A 17,978-nucleotide genomic window follows, 5' to 3' on the forward strand; every position below is an offset into this window, starting at 1 on the left:
CTTTAAAAATTATAAACAGTTTTTATTAAAATACATTTTTACATTCTGAAATTCTCAAACTATATCACCAACACTGCAAAAAGGTGAATCTACATCTGTCCATTCCTAATACACTTATCCAATTAAGGGTTACATAGAGGGGAAGCTAGAGCCTATCCCAGCTGTCATAGGGTAAAAAGCGGGATACATAGGCATGGTTTGAAGCTGTGTAAAACCACATTATAGTAGCTTACACTGTAACACTTGTACTTTGCAAGTAGAGACACCTTGACTAAATTGTATGGATTCCTCATCATAATTAATAAAAGATTAGCATAAGTCATGTCCTTTTAAAGCTTTTGACCTGTATCACAGTAGGCTCAATAACCTTGGGTAGAAAGCGTTATCATCATCACCATTTTAGAATAGTTGAAAAGCTCAAGTAACACAAACCATTTCATTAGTCTATCTGTTGGATAATTCCTGCTTTTTCTGATTTAACCATATTGCATATTATTTTAGTTTTTTAAAGAGGGTTGAAAATAATTATTTATGGCACCTTCAGAGGACTTAAGACTCATGTTCCCCTCTCACAGCAGTGTTCACCACCTCTGAAGCCAAGACTCAAATGTTAAAAAGCTGCGATTTCACAAGTGGATCTGTTACATGAAATATCCCTGTAGGCGTCTTGAAAACAATGATCTTTTTATCCATTAGGCTTGCATAACACACCTACGGCCACTCTGATCTCGAGGCCGTCACTTTAGGCCGTGGAGCAGAACTGTTCCGGCTGTACAGCGGGAGTCCACTGAGGTCGTTCTTTGGGTTTGTCCGAACGTGGGATGCATTTAAAACGGAAGAGTTGATCGGAAATGTGCCAAAAAGCTAGCCCCCTCTTAAATATAACCTTTTCAGTTTTACGAAGGTGTGTGTGTGTGTGTGTGTGTGTGTGTGTGTGTGTGTGTGTGTGTGTGTGTGTGTGTGTGTGTGTGTGTGTGTGTGTGTGTGTGTGTGTGTGTGTGTGTGTGTGTGTGTGTGTGTGTGTGTGTGTGTGTGTGTGTGTGTGTGTGTGTGTGTGTGAGTGAGTGAGTGAGTGAGAGAGATGCCGAAAGGGGATCTGAAGGTACTGGCAGATTAAAGTTAATGCTTGACCACAGTCACAGAGGAGAAGAAGGCCCTGAAAGTGTTTACTAAGCATATGTTGCAAAGGAGCTTGTGGAGGGTGGATCCGCTGTGCTGTGTGAGACTGTATGGGGTTGATAATTAGCTCAGATGTTCAGAATAAAGCCAACTGCTTTATTCAGGACTGTCACATTTATGTTTTCTCTGCTAAATTATGCATATGAAGCACCAACTGCACGTTGAGCGGTTTTAGTTTCTGCGAGAATGTGCTTCAGTGCCACTAGCTGAGATTCATGTGAGCAGCTAGATGAAAAGAAGGCAATCTGGCAATAGTCAAATGGGAATATTGCATTGTACAGAGCACGCAACATACAGCTGTTCATTCACCACAGCGCTGACTTTTGTAGACATGCTGGGCGTGTAGAATGCAAAAGTCTGAATTAGTTGGATCAAACTTGACAAGCTTCTTAGAACGAAGTCTGTGTGATGTCTGATTGAGCTTATGTAACAATAGAGCAGGTAAATGTCTGTGAGCTTCTTTTATCATTTTACCCTCCACACTCTTCCAAGTTTAATCCAAGGGTAACATTTCCATCGGTGAGAAAGCAGAATGACCCCTAGTGTTTTGTTGGTCAACAGCATATTAAACATGGCAAAAAGTAGGCTCAGGCTACTTTAAACAAAAACTTTCAGATGCTGGTTTCTCTTTCCTCTATACAAATATGGATGTCGTACGGCCTCACTCATACGGTCCTAGAGACTGGCCAGCAATCTCCTAGCAAACACAGGTATCTAAGTTTCTACAGTTTGCCTGGATGATATTGACTTGTTATCTAATAACAAAAAAATACACTCCAACTATTCGCCAACTGACTGTAAAACTAAGAAATCACAAGCTGTGAGCATCAGCCTTCAAACTAAAAGTAGCTGCTTTTGAAACTGATATTTTGCAGGAGAAATGTGACGCTTTAATTCTGAAAGCAAACTACTTTTCCGCTTTTTGCACCTTTTCCAAGTTTTGCTGTTGGAGGTCAGTGTCTTCCATGTAACTGCAGCAATCCACTAACCAACAGAATGCTGACAAAGAGGTTTTTGATGCAGTATTCTCTTTGCAACAACAACAGCAACTTCACCAGCAACCACTCACCACTAGTCAGGAAATACATCTTTCGCTAATGACTGGTGGTTACCAGGAAGGCAGCAACCAATCTGTAGGCCTGACTGAGGCTTAATGTGTTTCTCTGGGACACAGTTCTGGATGCGGCACCCAATCAAAATAAAAGGTTTAAAGCAGCTTTAATGCAGCTGAGACCATTTGTTTCAGATAGTGGGCCTACATCAAGACCCAGAGTTAGACAAACATGAATTATATAAAGTTACCTACCTGACTAACACAGGTTTGTTAATCTTAGTGAAACGGCACATACACTGTGTTGAAAACAGTTATACAAAAGGAGCCAGTTCATGCCAACAATGAAGTAGAGAAAAATATGCAATGTTAAATTTACCAAGGTAATTTACTATTGCACTGGCTGATTAGATTATGGCCAACTGTCATTGGTTGTTGTAGTTTTTTATATTCATACACTAATTTCATTAATGAAATTTTTGTATTAACCCCCTAGTATATTGTAAGCCACTTGGCTCTATTTAAAAGAAAGAACAAAAAAAGGTGTTTTGGGGGAAATGAAGCAGAACCTATTTCCTCAGTGACAATCAGACATTTTCAAAATGACACATTCAATGGCACATTCTAAGTCAACGTTTCAAGGACTCCTGGGTCATGAAACTCACTCAGGTTTTGAATGACAGTCTGCATTTTCAGTTCAAGAATGAAAAGGAGAAGAATAAGACTTTTTCCTGACAGCGGCGTTGTGGCTGTATTCCTGTAACAGTGCTAGAGAAACTCTGTACAATCATTTAATGTGATGCAAAGCTGTAAACCTAACTGAAATCTTCCTGTTTTCCTGGTAGAAAGTGTGACTGTCATAGTTTCTGTATTAAAGCATTTGTTTGTCTTATCATCTTATTATGAACGTTTCTGTCGTTTTTTGTTTTTTTGTTTTGTTTTTTTTTCTTTTCTTGTCTTTTACATGGATTGTTCTTATTAACGGTTTTCCTATAGGGGCAAAACACTGGGTGGTAAGAAAAGATCCAGACACACTGCCTCACCTAGTCTATAAAGAGGACAAATGGTGAAGGTAAAATGGCTCGGAGGGGAAATTGGTTGTGGCACGAGTAACTGAATGGAGTCCAGTGGGACTTCCTAAAGCTTTTAAAGATGTGGTGGAATTGGGTTTCAGACAGGCCCTACCCAGAAATGGCTGTTCATATCTACACTAGCAGCAAGGTTGAAAACCTGATACGTCTCCATCATTCTCTCAGTGCTTCTCTCGCTCTCTTACTGCCGGTAGCTGTAGTGACATCTGATCCAGGGGGGAGATGAATGGCTCAGTCATTAATCGTAGAAGCTGGAACTGTATGCCGTAAACCCAAAATCAAATATCACCTAAATAGATACATGTTTAATCACGGTACACTGAAGGCTAACTTTAGCGTGCCGTGACCAAAGTGCACTACTGATTTAGTCAGTTTTAAAAGTGGCAGTCAGCCTTGTATAATTTATGATTCTGCAGAGATTATAAATGCCAATACATTTTTTTTATGAAATAAGAGTTACAGAGTACTTCTTGAGCCTTGGTGACCACCCGGAGCTTTAAACTGAGTGCAGCTTGTGTTATGTTCAGTGTTTCTATCGTAGAAACTCACATAATGCATTGAGGCCATTTGGGATACAGTATCCTCTGGCCTAAGGAGGTTTTAGACCACCAACTTTCCAATTAATGGACATTCTCAAAAACAGGACAGAGGAAAAAGCAGCATTTATGACAAAGAGACAGGAAGGCATTTCAGTTTAACTGACTGTTTACTTGTTTACTTTCATTTTTAGTTGCCACTTATTTCTCTTTTATACACCGTCTGTTTAGGTTAAGATACCAAAGCTACTTGGCTCGGGTTATAAGATAATGGTTTGATTAGAAATCTACACTTTCACGTTGTTAGCCACATGCAGGTTACCAGGGTGATGACTACATTGCAGATTTAAAATGTGCTTTCAGTGCATGACTGATGAGATCAGATGATAACTGCCTACCGAGCCTGTTAGCAGCCACAGGATGGTGCTTCCTAGTGAGATCTATGGAAGTGATTACAACTGATAATGACCATTTAATGGGATGAAAACATTTGGAACGGGTGATCTGTTGTGACAGTTGTCTACCACTATATCACTCTGCACAGAATAACACTTTTTTTTGTAGCTGCCATTTTTCAGATGTTACACATCTATTTTTTGGGCCATTATTGAGATGGTTGTGTTTTAGGCGAGTGTCTTTAAAAGCTTTTCAACTACTGAGCTGTTAATGGTTTCAGGGATGAATTTTCCTTCAGAAGATTTTCCAGTGTGTTCCTTAAATTAGATGTGCCAAATCTGCAACTTTCAAATGTTAACAACAGGCTAAAGACAATCATTATTTTCACATGTACTCTGCATTCAACATTAAACTATTTTTAGCCATAGTTTCTAGTAACTGCATGGAACTGTGGACTTCCACCCTGAAACACCCTTTAGTAAACCCAGACCGATTTTACTTCCCTTCCTCCACGGTGCTGTGTGCATTCATTTTCAACATACTGCTATCAAGCTTCTTTCGTTCATCCACTTCCAAACTGTTTTCTCATCATCAGTCACTTCTTACACTGGGTAAACCAAAACCACAACTCCTAACATATTCATCCCGTGTGGGAAAATTGCATTTTTTGATAACAGAGGAATGTTTGCATCATCACATCCTGTGAACTGCTGGGAAAAAAAAAGGCCGGTACCGATAAGACTGTTTCTTGACAGGCAGACTCATCTGTGACTGTAGATGACAAAATAATCCAGTGATGATTTATTCTCTTGTTGCACAATACAGATGTTTCTCAACGCCTCTGATGTTCAGAATCAGAATCAGAATACTTTATTGATCCCTGGGGGAAATTATTTTTTGTTACAGTGCTCCATTTTAAACCAACATTAAGACAAGACAGACAATACGCTAACTAAGAATAGTACAATATATACATATATATACATACATACATACATAAGTCACTTATAAATAAATATTTGGAAAAGAAACATGTGTAGTTGTAGCAGCAAACAGTGTGTTAAGTGGATGCGTTGTACAGGGAGATGGCCACAGGCAGGAATGATTTCCTGTGTCGTTCAGTGGTGCTTTTCGGTAATCTCAGTCTCTCACTGAACGAGCTCCTGTGACTGACCAACATGTCATGGAGTGGGTGGGAGGTGTTATCCAACATTGTCTTTATCTTTATCTATGTTCATTTCCATTCTGTGGAACAGTTGCCGGCTGAAGAGATTTTTTTTGTTTGTTTGTTTTTTATTAATTCATTTCATGACTAGAAATGGTTACTGTGCTTGTGCATCTCATTATTTTTTTAATTTTAATTAAAATATTAGGTGCTCATTCATCTGGTATGATTTTAATGGTGGTTGTTGTTGACAAACAAGTAAGTCTTGTTTTCTCATTTTAGAGCAATAGTATGTTTAAAAATAAACATTTCTAGGTCCTGCCAGCGACAGGCCACAGACTGTGAAACAGTACTGTTGGTTTGTTTTGACATGAAATTTTGACTTTGTGCTGAATATTTTTTGTCCTCAGTTTATTCTTTTCTTTTTTTAAGGGGTTGTTCTTAGATACAACTCACACAGTCATGTGAACAGGACTACTCCACAAAATAACACTTATCATATCATCGGGGTTATCTTGCCTTTGGCTTGGAGGTTTTATTTTTCATTATTTTATTTTATTTTTTTGTTCAAACTGAAAGTCTGCTCTAAATCCAGGGACATGTAGTCTGACTATTAACCTGGCATCAATCATGCAATAAATAAATAAAACCCCATCAAGCTGCGAGTTGGGTTGAGTTTACCCAACAACCCTCAAGTTAAACATTGATCACTTGCTATGAAGTCTGTTTGTGCTACCAGAATGTTTGTTATTATCTTGCTAGTGAAGGTGTGTGTGTGTGTGTGTGTGTGTGTGTGTGTGTGTGTGTGTGTGTGTGTGTGTGTGTGTCTAGCATATTGATACTACAGAACACTCAAGGTAAGAGATGGGGATTGATAAGAATTAGCAATTCCGATTCCATTATCAATATCACTTAACAATTCAGTTCCCTTATTGATTCACATTAGCTCCACTTTGAGAGTCACCACCATCTCTAAGCAGCATATGAAAGTCATTACATTCATGTAAATTCATTTCATGCTGAGTTGTCACATGTTTGTGCATGTTGGAGGTATTTCCCCTCTGTTTGTTGTTACAGAGAACACTTTTCTTAAAAGTAGCACAGTACATTACTTAATCACACCCGGGAGAAAGACATTTGTTACACTATTCGTTAAGTTACTTTGATGTTACGGTCTCATAATTACCAGTTAAGAATATAAACTTCCCGCCCCACACACCAACACAAATCCCTATTCTAATGAAGACACATGCGATCTATCTCTTAGTATTTATGTATGAAGACAAAGCCGACAACACAAATAAAAGATGGAAACCAGCACAAAGAGACTTTAAAGTGGTCGTCACGATGATTCTAATGTAGAAACATGAAAAGATAGAAACTCAGACTACAGCCTGACTGCTCATCAGTTTGATACCTGTTGAAGTTCAGCAGCTGCTTCACCGCAAATGACTGCTCACTTTATCGCGGTACTGGGCTGGGGTCAGCATTTACTCAAATTCAACACCAGTCTGGGCTCTTGGCTAGCTTAGCATTAGCGTTATGTCTGTGCCGGTGCTTGCAAAGAGCCGAACTTGTTTTGTCTGTGCAGGTGCTTGCAAAGAGCCTAAGTTGCGTTAACAGTATGATGCAGTTGTTTCGTCCTGGAGCAGTATCCATCGTGCTCCCAATCTTTGTGCAGTAAAATAAAAGGAATGTCTACATCCACGCTGTAAACTGCACCACTGTTTTCCTCCTCCGATCCAGCTGATCGTAGCGAGAGTGCATGAACTGATGAACGGGATCGATAGGCAGACTGACCAAGGAACTGGACTACTCTGAACTGGTTCTTGATTCTCATCCCTAACCAGGGTTAATCCCGAATTCATCTGAATTAGATTAAATCTTTTTTTTTATAGTAGTCTCAGGTCCTGTGATTGTAAGCCAGGACCATATCATCAGACTACCTCCTCCATGCTCAACAGTTGGTGTGAGTTGTTTGTCCTGCCACATTTAGTTTTTGCCATACATGGCGCTTTGTATTATGACCGAACATCTCCGCTTTGGTCTCATCTATCCAGTCGACCAAACCTAAGCTGTGCTACTTTTTTAAGAGGGACAAATATTTCTCCTGCCCTTCCATATATACCATATAAGCCATCATAATGTTTTTTTGTTGTGGTTGGTTTGGCTTGTCATGGATTTTAATATGCTAACACAGGGCTGTAGTTTGAGATGTAATTCTTGGGTCTTTTGTGTATTCTCTGAGCATTGCATGGTCTTGCCTCGGGATGAGCTCTGGAGTTATTGCAGGTTATATGTGAGCTAAGGAAAATTTAAATTGCATGACACTGAACATATTTCCAGTTCTTTGTTGGAAATGCCAGCTTTAGGTGTTTAAAATTTTAAATGCGATGATGCCGCTTATCTGAAAACACAGTAAAATGATCATTCCAGCTTAAAGCTGAGGAAAAATGTTAAAAATAATGTTTAGAAACTAGCAATCGAGCTTTTGAACCACAGGACACAACTAGACATTGAGGCAACTTGTGAGTTGGTCTTATATTTTTCATGTCTAAAATAAATCTAAACACTGTAATTAGAATATTTGAGTTCAGTTGACTGACTTCATTGAGTAACTTCTACAAGCAGTGTACTTTGCGCTGTTTATACGTGCACACGGGAACATACAGTCCAGCATCTCACTCACTCGTGCTTTATAACAGGAAGTGAGTCGTACGCTGGAATGCGGCCGTATTCAGCTCACCACATTACACAGAGCGAGAGAGAGAGACAGACAGACAGAGAGAGAGAAAGGGGGCAGGGCCATTGGACAGAAGCTGATCTACACTTTGAGCCACACACTCCCATTCTCATACACAAATCTCCGACAGCAGTGCCGGTTTGTGTACAGGACAATATGCCGCAGTTACAGCGAAGTCTCGGGACTTGGAACATGTTTGCTTGGCTTACTCTGAACTAACAAGAAGGGATATTTCAGAAGGAGGGGTTCATCTTATCAGGTGGCTGTGTCACTCTAGGAGCAGATTGGCGTGTCGGGGGTGAGTCATCAAAGTACAGCTGCATGGAACTCTTACCTAGAAACACATGAGCGTACGGCTTACTGAAGTTTTGCCTAGAAACTCGTTTGTTTTTGGTTGTAATTTAAAAATCTTGACTATTCTCCAAGCCGGGAGCTGGTTGCAGTAAAACCTTCAAGTCTGGAATGTGAAGTATGACTTTGATGTTATTTTGGATTTGTCAGTGTGAGGAGTGTGCTGCCAGCAAAAGGGGTGTGTGCTCTTTTGGGGTATATAAAGGAGGGGGTTAGAAACAACTTTTGGCAACTTTGAAACCAAAACAAAGATGGAGCCCCTGCTGTGGTGAGAACATGTTAGAAATGAGTGATAGTTGCAGTGATGACTGATGAATGTGTTTGGAAAAGTTGCAAGCGGCTAGCGTAGTCGCTCTTTCTCTACACTCGTGTCTCCAGTGCCCTTTTCTCTTTGCCTTTTACAATGTCAGTGAAGCTGTATTTTGGGAAGCAAAAGTCACGAGTCAGTTACACATTCTTGGATGCGTTGTCAGTGCCTATTTCAGATGTGCTCGGGCAAAGGTTTGGAATATGCATGTGGTGTGGACCACGCTGTTACTCCAAGGAATTCTGTTTATCTTTGCAAGGTGAGGTTGGATCATCAAACTCGGCTCTGACAGGATGTTGGTAAAGGCTTCAAAGCCTGGATGCGGTTTTCATTCACTTTAGCAGTTGTAGCCAAAGATCCATCTGACCTCCCACTCCCTCCTTCTCTGTGCTGGGTCAGAAGTCTTGCATATCTGAGGAGTTTAATCTTTGTCCTTCTCAAGGGTCTGGTGGGTTAAAAAAGCCAGTGTGCCCTCTTACCACTTACTCAGTTAAACAGCTTAAAAGAGGAGAGGAGACCCCCCACCCCTCCACCCCTCACTCCCTTCAGCTCAGACCAGGGGTACAGATTAAGTGTTGCGTTGGTTCACACAGGCAGCAGAGTGGATCCGAGGCTAAGGCGGTGGGCTGCCGGGCTGGTAGAATGAGAAGCTGGTGATGCATGTGGAATGACATTCCAGACGCCCAGGCTTGTTGTATAACGGAGGGGAATGCAAGGCTGCCAAGGCAGGGGAGATGTCAGACAGTCGACTGAGAGCTTCAGGGTTTAATTTGAAGTTGAGATGTTGGCTGCCTGTCAAATGACAGCATAGAAGCAAAGATGGGGATGTTCTCTTCACCATCAATTTCTTTTTCTTTCTTTTGTTTTGTTTCACATAGACTTGAGTTGTAGTGAAATTCTTGGCTGATGTGATTTTGAAATAACAATATTTGCTTTTGCTTGTATGGTTTTCATCATTCCTTCTTTTGGGCAATGAATTTTTAACTTGAGGTAATCTCTTGCTTATTTAAGAAGCTTTATGCTTTGTGAGAACGTAAAGGACTGAATTTCAATATGTGTTATTAATCATATGTGTCACAAAATAGGACATAATTTGCTCTAGATGTATTCTCACACTTATTTGCTATGAATTCACTGTGAGACACATTTGGACTGCACACAGACATTGTTCTAGGAAGCTGGTTTAAAGACCCCTTGGTGTCTTATCCAATGGGCGTTTGTTGGCTTCACCTCTGTTGGGTCTAAAGAAGTTGAGAACTGCAGTGCACGCATAAATATGGGCCATGGTAAGCTTTGAAAAGACAGAACAGGTTCAGACCTTTGTTACATGAGATGGATGGAAGGAAATGGGAGCGATTGCTTTCATTTGAGTAGTAAGTGTACTTTTGCAGAGCTTGCCTGAGGAATAAAGTACTGTTAATGTGGCACTTGATTAAATGTGTTTTTTGTTTTTAATTTGAATGGCATACTTTGAGTGACATGAGTGGTTTGAAATGAATTACTTTTTTTCAAGTTAAAAACAAAACATATAAGCTGTCACATTAACAAAAAAAAAGGGGGGAAACAGCAAAATTTTCAACTGTTCAAAAACAAAAGAAATGCATTGTCTTTATTTTTTGTCCTGTATTTTTCACAGCTTAACTTGAAATTTTTCTTAAAGAAACAATAAATTCAAGCAAAATAAAAAGGTGACGGAAATATAAAAGGTTACAGATTTACACAGTAAGTGTAGCAATATTTTGGTACTTTTACTAGTGATCATCTTTTCTTTGTGCTGTGCTCTGAATACTTGCTCAAGCATCTGGCACCTTTCCTATCTTTTTTTTCCTTCCCTTTTTTAAATTCCTTTATCTGGTTTTGTAGGTTCATCAGCCAACACACACACACTGTAGTTCTCTGGAAAGAAAAAAACAACCTCACGTTAACTTGTGGCCCTGAATTCCTCGTTGATAAATAATTCATACCAAGTAGTGTGTGCCTAGACCTCTGCCTCTTTAGTTATAGCTAATAAAAATTGAATATTTGCATGGGTAGGCTTTGCAGAGTGTGCTGTGTGGCAGTGTTGATTGCTGGAGAGTTGCTTACATCCCAGTCCACCTAAGCATTAGCTAAGACAATCAGTGTTTGCTCTGAATGCATTATTTGTTTTCTAATTTACATTACCCTCTTGGCAGGCCCTCTACTTAATATTTGCTCAGCACTAGTCATAGGGCACTGGAGGCTTTAATCCACAAACAAGACACTTTTGTTAGAAAACACGCTCCTACCCCCACACACTCAACTTCTATAATCCCTTCTTTAATATTGCACACTGCCAGTGGCCCTCGCCTCCTGCAAAATGGAGGAATGGATTACTAAAGTCAGGAATGCAACGGAGGAACATGATTGAACATGTCACGTTCCTGTTTGTATTCTGGTGGCCTAACGTGTTTTGTGATGCTCATTGGGTGTTTTCGCTATCTCTTTTCCACTGTAGCATGAGTCGAAGGAGGCTGAACAGGATCATAGCTGGCACCAACGCAAACGTCCCTAAAACCAGATCAAAAGCACTTGTTCGTTTCTCTGAAGCCGCTGCCCAGCTGACAAATCATCTTTGGTGGAAGGAAGTTCCAAAAAAAAAAAAAAAAATCACAGCATTTGTCTTGCGAGAACACGAGCGAAAATACTGAGTAAGCTGTCCTTACAGTGGCTCTGTTTGGCCCTGCGGTGGAATTCAGGCTTGTGTATTTCAGGGATACGAGCAGAGTTAGTAGGCATTAAACAGAAGCTCAGGCAAAGCAAACAGTGACAATCAGCATTAACCCCCTCGCTGCCTTTGCTCACCAAGGCTGTGTGGCCCAGCCAGTCACTCATGTTGCCTTTGATTTCAGTTTGTGCTTCTTGGCAAAACTTTACTGTGGAGTTGTGTGAATTATAAAGTCGACAAATAGCTCAAGTAAAATTTGCAGCTCTGGCAGAGAAACAACAGAACAGCTGACAGGAGGAAAAAAACACAAAGAAAAGAGAAAAAAGTCAACAAAAGGAAGTAGAAAGGGGAAAGCAAAGCCAGCTAAATCAACTCGTAGAAAACAAAAGCATCACAAAAATCATTACTCGCTCTCTGCCAAACTGACAGGTAGAGGATCACCAGGTTTTTCTTGGCTGGTGTTTATTCCCTGACTTGACCAAGCTACACCCACAACATGAAGCCACAAGCCCAAAGCTCTAAAGCATTTAGGCCATGCTGCGCTGGAGGTCTGCTCCTGTCGGGAATGATTGATGCAGGCTGGCACGTCCATAGGCTCACACCACTACCGCTGCTCACTTCATCTGTGGGTGCTGAGGAGAACTTGAACACCTGGAATTACTCAGTTTGTGTCAGTCGCAGGGTGAGGTTTGAGTAGATGGCAGGTTGCCCGAACAGAGCAAGTCACATTGACTACCACTGTTATTAATTAACCTGCCCAGAGATATATTTTTTTCTTTTTTCCAAGAAATAGTTTAGACATTGAAATATTAAGAACTTGTGAAAACTTCCCAGAGCCTAACAGTGGGCTTAAATGATTTAATCAACAGTCTGAAACCACATGCATTTGAGTCACTGTCAGTTATAGAAGCAATAAGCAGCGTATCCTCACACTTTATGATTAGCAAAATGACCTCAGATATTTGCAGGAGTTTTAAAATGGTGTAAAATGCCCAGTGTGTTGGGTTAAAGAAGTTTTCACATTTTTACAACAGTTGACTTATTGAAACCACTGAAATTGTAATTCCAATTTTTCCATCTGAATTTGTCCTGTAACGTGTATAAACGTGCACACACCAAAGGTTTTGTGTTTTTATAAATCATTTGTCCTTAAAGAAAAACACACTGTGGTCAGGTCGGCATAGAGCGCTGATGAGTTTTTCCTGATGTTTCTAAAGCAAGAAACTGAGAATTTGAGTTCATTCAATTCTCATGAGAAGGCAGCAGCAGGGAGAATTTCATGGTTTGATCCAGGAGCTGAAGATGTATCGCGACTGCTTTTTTTTGCACATATTTCAGGATGTCAGTGGGGCAGGCTGAGCTCTTGTTAGCTTATTTAGAAGAACATCTGAGGAGACAATAATAATTTCAGAAACCGAATAACCCAGAGCAGCATTTGGCTGTTTGTCAGGGGGAAGATGGTATTATTTTATATCACTGTGTATTCAGCGCTGAGGTGCGTTTTGAGCTTCAATGGCCAAATTTAGTGAAAAGATCGAACTTTGTTTGAAAAACATAAATGCCGTAAGTTCGTCCAGCGTAATTATGTGCTCGGTGTGAACGGCTACAGCGTGAATCAGAAAAATATTTTTGAAGCACAGATTATTTTCATGGCTTTTATGTGTGTAAAAGCATTAAGAAAACAAAAAGTCACATGTAAGATTTGTTTAAAAAATAAAACAATGAATTGACAATTAGAACTTGTTTCGGATTGAATTTTCTATGGACTGTTTGCTCCATTTACCAATTCAGGAAAAAATGTTAGTTTCCAAACCTACCTAGAAATGCATTTCATACTACAAAACCTCATCTCCTAAAGCTCAGCATTGCAAAACAGGTCAAACCTGGCACATAAACTCAACGTGCAATCTTCTTATTTGGAGTCACTTGAGTTTATCTTAAAACACAGTGATGTGGATCACATTCACAACCAAGAGATGTTTAAAAATAACAAACAAGGGAGCCCTTGTCTGATTCTGGACAAAGGCGGCATTCTTTCCCAAAGCCACAACTTGGATCTCTTCATGCTCAGTTTCCACTGCAGCTCGTCGTCTTCGAGACCTTTTAGTCTCTGCTGCCCCCCCCCCCCCCCCCCCCCCCCCTTCCCCCTCATTAGGAGGGAAGCATACTGTACAAATTGTGACGTAGCGAGAGTGGACTTTTCCAGAGGTGGGTGGTTCCCTTCTGATGGGTCACAGCTGAAAAGAAGTGTTCATTCATTGCTGCTCAATCCAACATTATATAGGGATATTCCATACTGCATATTTAAAATGCTGCACAAGGAGTTACCTGTAGGTTAGGACTTATATTTAAGAGTTTTCAGCTGCCTATGCGCAGCTTGAATAAGACTGAGTTCAGCTGGCTTTAGATAAAGATTTAATATTTCTCTTTTCCCTCCTTTCTCTAGTTTTGGGAAGCGATCAGCTGGCAGCCTTCGACGTGGATGTGAGTGCATCGTCCTGGAACCATCAGAGATGATTGTGGTGAGTTGTATTTCTCAGACTTTTAGCACACTTGTGTCAAAAGCATTACTTGCATGCACACCAACACACCACCTAGCAAGCACAAATTGGAAGTAGCAATTATGACTTTTTTTCTTTGTAAGAAATGCATAAAAATACATAGAAATTGAGAAAAATAACACACAGCAACAGAGAGAACTGACAAATGATAATTTTGTATACTTAACAAGCTGAAACCACACACCCGGCTTGTAGTTTTTTAAACCTACAAAATATTAAAATTGCCACCGTTTAGTTACTACCTTTAAGGTCAGACTTTGGTTTTTTTCTAATCCATCCACCTGTCATTTCTGATGTAATGTAAGTTACTCAAACATCAATACAAAGGGGGTACAAACAGGTGGGGTTTTTCTTTAGTTCACCTTAATGTATAGGATACAAAAAGAAACATTATGGTAATCATTGATTTTGTAATTCTGTCAATCTGTGAAACAGCTGGACTCCATGTCGATCACCAAAAATCTACAGCAGAGTGTCGCTGATTTAGTTTATTTATTTATTTTTTATTGGATTGTTTTAAGTGCCTTTTATTGACATTTCTCTATATGCAGTATATTACGTGTGGCTAGCATGTAGTGCTAATTTTCAAAACTGTTGCAAGGCTCCATGATTTGCCATTGCTGTAAAATATTTTTTTAAACAAACGAACAAAAAAAGCCACAACCTCAGACCCGTCTTACGTCTTTAACTGGATTGATGCCAGGTCTTTCTTGGAAATTAGATTTAAATCTCAGTGAGATTTTTACCTAGATAAATAAAAGATTGATACAAAAACTGAGCACGCTGCCTGTCCTGTGGTTCAATGCGGGGTGTACATGTGTAATAAGGACATGGATATCAGTTATATGCTAGTTGGCCTTATGTTAAAGCAAAGAAAAAAAGGTAGCATGACTATCTTCGACAGATAAGAACACCAGTGTGCTTTGCTTTCACGAAATTTGGAAATGACTGGTCCACATAATGCAGAGAAACAGAAAGTTTGTGACCTGCTTTAATAATCAAGTAAACACAGTTTTTTTTTCATTTGTTTTGAAAGAGGAACACGTGAGGAAAAGGAACTGAAACTAGAGAAATAAATCAGAGGGCACATGTAAAACATGGTTAATGCTATCAAGATATTAGTCAAATTGAGTGTTGTGTTGAGGGGTAAGGAACAGTGCAGTGCAGCTAATTTGCCTGCCTGTGGCAATTATAACATGATGTTCATCCACTAAAATGATTGGTTGCTTCATGGCACCGTTTGCCCCACCTTATAATAACACAGAAACACACCCTCAACTGCCATTTCTAGCAGCGCATATCCACCCTATTCTATCATCGCCGTAAAATAAAAAAACATAACACACATAATAACAACCGGTTTGCACTGCTGTAGTCACAGCACTGTTCATTCACTGTAATTGCCTCTTCTCTGTGAGTGTGCTGTGTAGGTGGGTGGGTGGAGGGGGCTTGTGATAACTGAGCTTCTATCAGATAAACACACACTCCTTAATAATACCTCCCTCTGTTCTGCTCGCTGCAGACACTTTGTAGCCTTTTGCCTCTTATGCTGCTACAGTTGCTAGCTTGCCCTGTAATTACTGAACAGGGGCTCTTATGCTGCCGAGGAAGTGATGCACGCGGATGAACCTCTCTGCTACATGTTAAGAGTGTACAGAGATATGCAGACGTGCCGTTATAAACATAAGCAAAGCTGCTCACGTGTCTGTGCTGTACACGCGTTCACTCCGAGATTTGCAATTAGACACACAATCACACTTACGCTCTCGCTCGCACACAGCTCCATTGCCGTTGTCATGGCAGCAGTTGGTAAGGCAGAGAGAGATTTTAGTGGTGTAATCCCAAAGGCTGAGCGCTGTGAAATGTGAAGCCGCAGTGAAAGTAGCGAGCGAGGAGAGGGAAGGGAAGGAATGGGCCAAAAATGTAAAGTCAGATATGTCATTCCATCATGGCACAAAGCCGTGTGGCACCAGAGCACCGTTTAAGTAGTCTAAAACCAAAAAAGCGTCACAAAATTGTACCGCTTGACTATAGCGATGGCTTAGTTAAAGTGGCATACTGTGCCAGTTTCCACATGGAAAATGTTTTTCTTCCTCCCAGTTCATTAAAAATGGAAACATGGATTTTTATCTTTTTTGAACTTGTAATTTCATTGTGGTTAATATGTCTAGCAGACACTGAGAGAGTTGAGCATCTCTATTTCCAACTCTGCCAGGCTCCATCTCTGTTTATCTCTACCTGTCAATCAGTTTACTCCCCATTGCTTTTCACTCCTTAGCTCACTCCTTCCATCCAGATTCCTCGCTCAGCCCTCTGTTTCTTTCTCTCTGTCTCTCCTTTTGTTTTGTGAGCACCCTTTTGACGTAGGTGTGCATCGTACAGCCCACACACGCTTCTATTTTTACGCAATGAGCGGGGCGGTAGGAAGGGAGGTGGGGGATTCGGGAGGGGGCGTGAATGAAGACGAAGACTGTCACTCCCCTCATCTCCATCTCCCTCCCTTTCTATCATTTCCAGGTGGACTATATGGATGAAAATGAGGAGTACTTTCAGCGACAAGCCTCGCACAGACAGTCCCGTCGGCGCTTTCGGAAGATCAACCAGAAAGGGGAGAGACAAACAATCATCGACACAGTGGATCCGTACCCTACAGGAAAGCCACCCATAGCCCGCGGGTACCACACGGTGAGTTGCATCCTGCGCTACAGTTTTGTTGTTGTTTACCCTCGCTGTGGCAGATCGCTGCGCGCTCCGGAGGCGGTATCAGCGTTGCTCTATCACTGTGTTATGCTCTGTTTGTGTGTCGAGCTCCTTCTTCCAAACCTGTTGTGTTTCTGCTTCGGATACTAGCTGAAAATTAGTGTGTTCACTCTGTTTGAGGCCCTTTGCTGACCCTTGGTTGTAGCTGGGTGTACTGTGATGTCTTATTTCCTGGAGAAGGTTGCTCTTGTCTTCATTGAGTGCACTTCAAGCTTGTTTTTTAGTCTCCCTCTACTCCTTGTAGAGTTTAATTATTTTAACCTTTCTTGGTAAAATAGAATAGAGTGGCTACAATGTTTTGTGTGATGTTTACAGCTCTTTCTGGCTTTTGTCTGTTCCTTAGTCCTCTCTTGATAAACGCTTCTGTAGTTTGGTTTTTTTGAGCATCACAGTTTCTGTGCTGTACCTGTCGTCTTCAGACTGTTTGTTTGTGCTGTCACACATCATATATTTTGTGCACATTGATAACTTATAAAAGGTTTGGTTTCCAGGTAAGATCCACATTTTACATCAATAATTTTAAGTTGTCATGTTTGCTGGTGAATCTAAGCATCATTATAGTTTGTAAAGCATCATGAGCTGTTTTTTACCTTGTTGAAACAAGCTGAACAAAAAACATTGGAGATACTTTACTGAAGAGGGAATTAAATGAGTTTTACATTGGTAAACTAGCAGTTCAAGGCTAACTGCTACAAGCATAAAACACCTGAATCTCAGAGCAAACATTAGCGGTTGAGTCAGTGGCTATGCCTTTGTTACACTCTCACTATGGAAAAGAGTGGCTGGAGACTTTAAAACACAGATGTGATACAATGTTGTTCCCTTTGAAATATTTGCTTGAGAGATGGACACTAGGTCTGCTACTGCTCACAATTGGTGACCGTCCTCAAAGCGACTTTGGTCCATCAAGATACAGATAAGATCCCGTCAGCCTGCTCGTCAGTCTATCAGTTTGTGATTGAAAAGGGTAAAGCTGGCAATTCCAGTCTGTTTATGATAATATGGCAATAAACTGTGTGACAAACTGGTAAAGATCACAAATCTGTTGCTTATTACATAGACTATACAAGCAATAGTACTGGCTGCCTACACAATATAGCCACAGGAGCTGCTTGATCATGGAGACCCGCTCCATGAAGCACACTGATGTTA

General features: G+C 40.5%; 1 protein-coding gene across 11 annotated transcripts in view; it reads left to right on the plus strand.

Annotated features, from left to right (window-relative positions):
• The window catches only part of rapgef2b (Rap guanine nucleotide exchange factor 2b), a 102,650-nt gene that overhangs the window by 39,606 nt on the left and 45,066 nt on the right, over positions 1–17,978 (plus strand). For 10 of the 11 annotated variants that reach the window (XM_026182840.1, XM_026182848.1, XM_026182857.1 and 7 more), the window contains exons 5-6: positions 13,952–14,027; positions 16,584–16,751. In XM_026182840.1, coding sequence (XP_026038625.1) covers positions 13,952–14,027; positions 16,584–16,751 — 244 coding nt within the window. Of the gene's footprint in view, positions 1–6,995; positions 8,460–13,951; positions 14,028–16,583; positions 16,752–17,978 lie in introns of those variants that run through there. The other variant, XM_026182926.1, reaches the window with a different exon arrangement.

This window comes from Astatotilapia calliptera, chromosome 2, assembly GCF_900246225.1.
Source record: "Astatotilapia calliptera chromosome 2, fAstCal1.2, whole genome shotgun sequence".
NCBI classification, from domain to species: Eukaryota; Metazoa; Chordata; class Actinopteri; order Cichliformes; family Cichlidae; genus Astatotilapia; species Astatotilapia calliptera.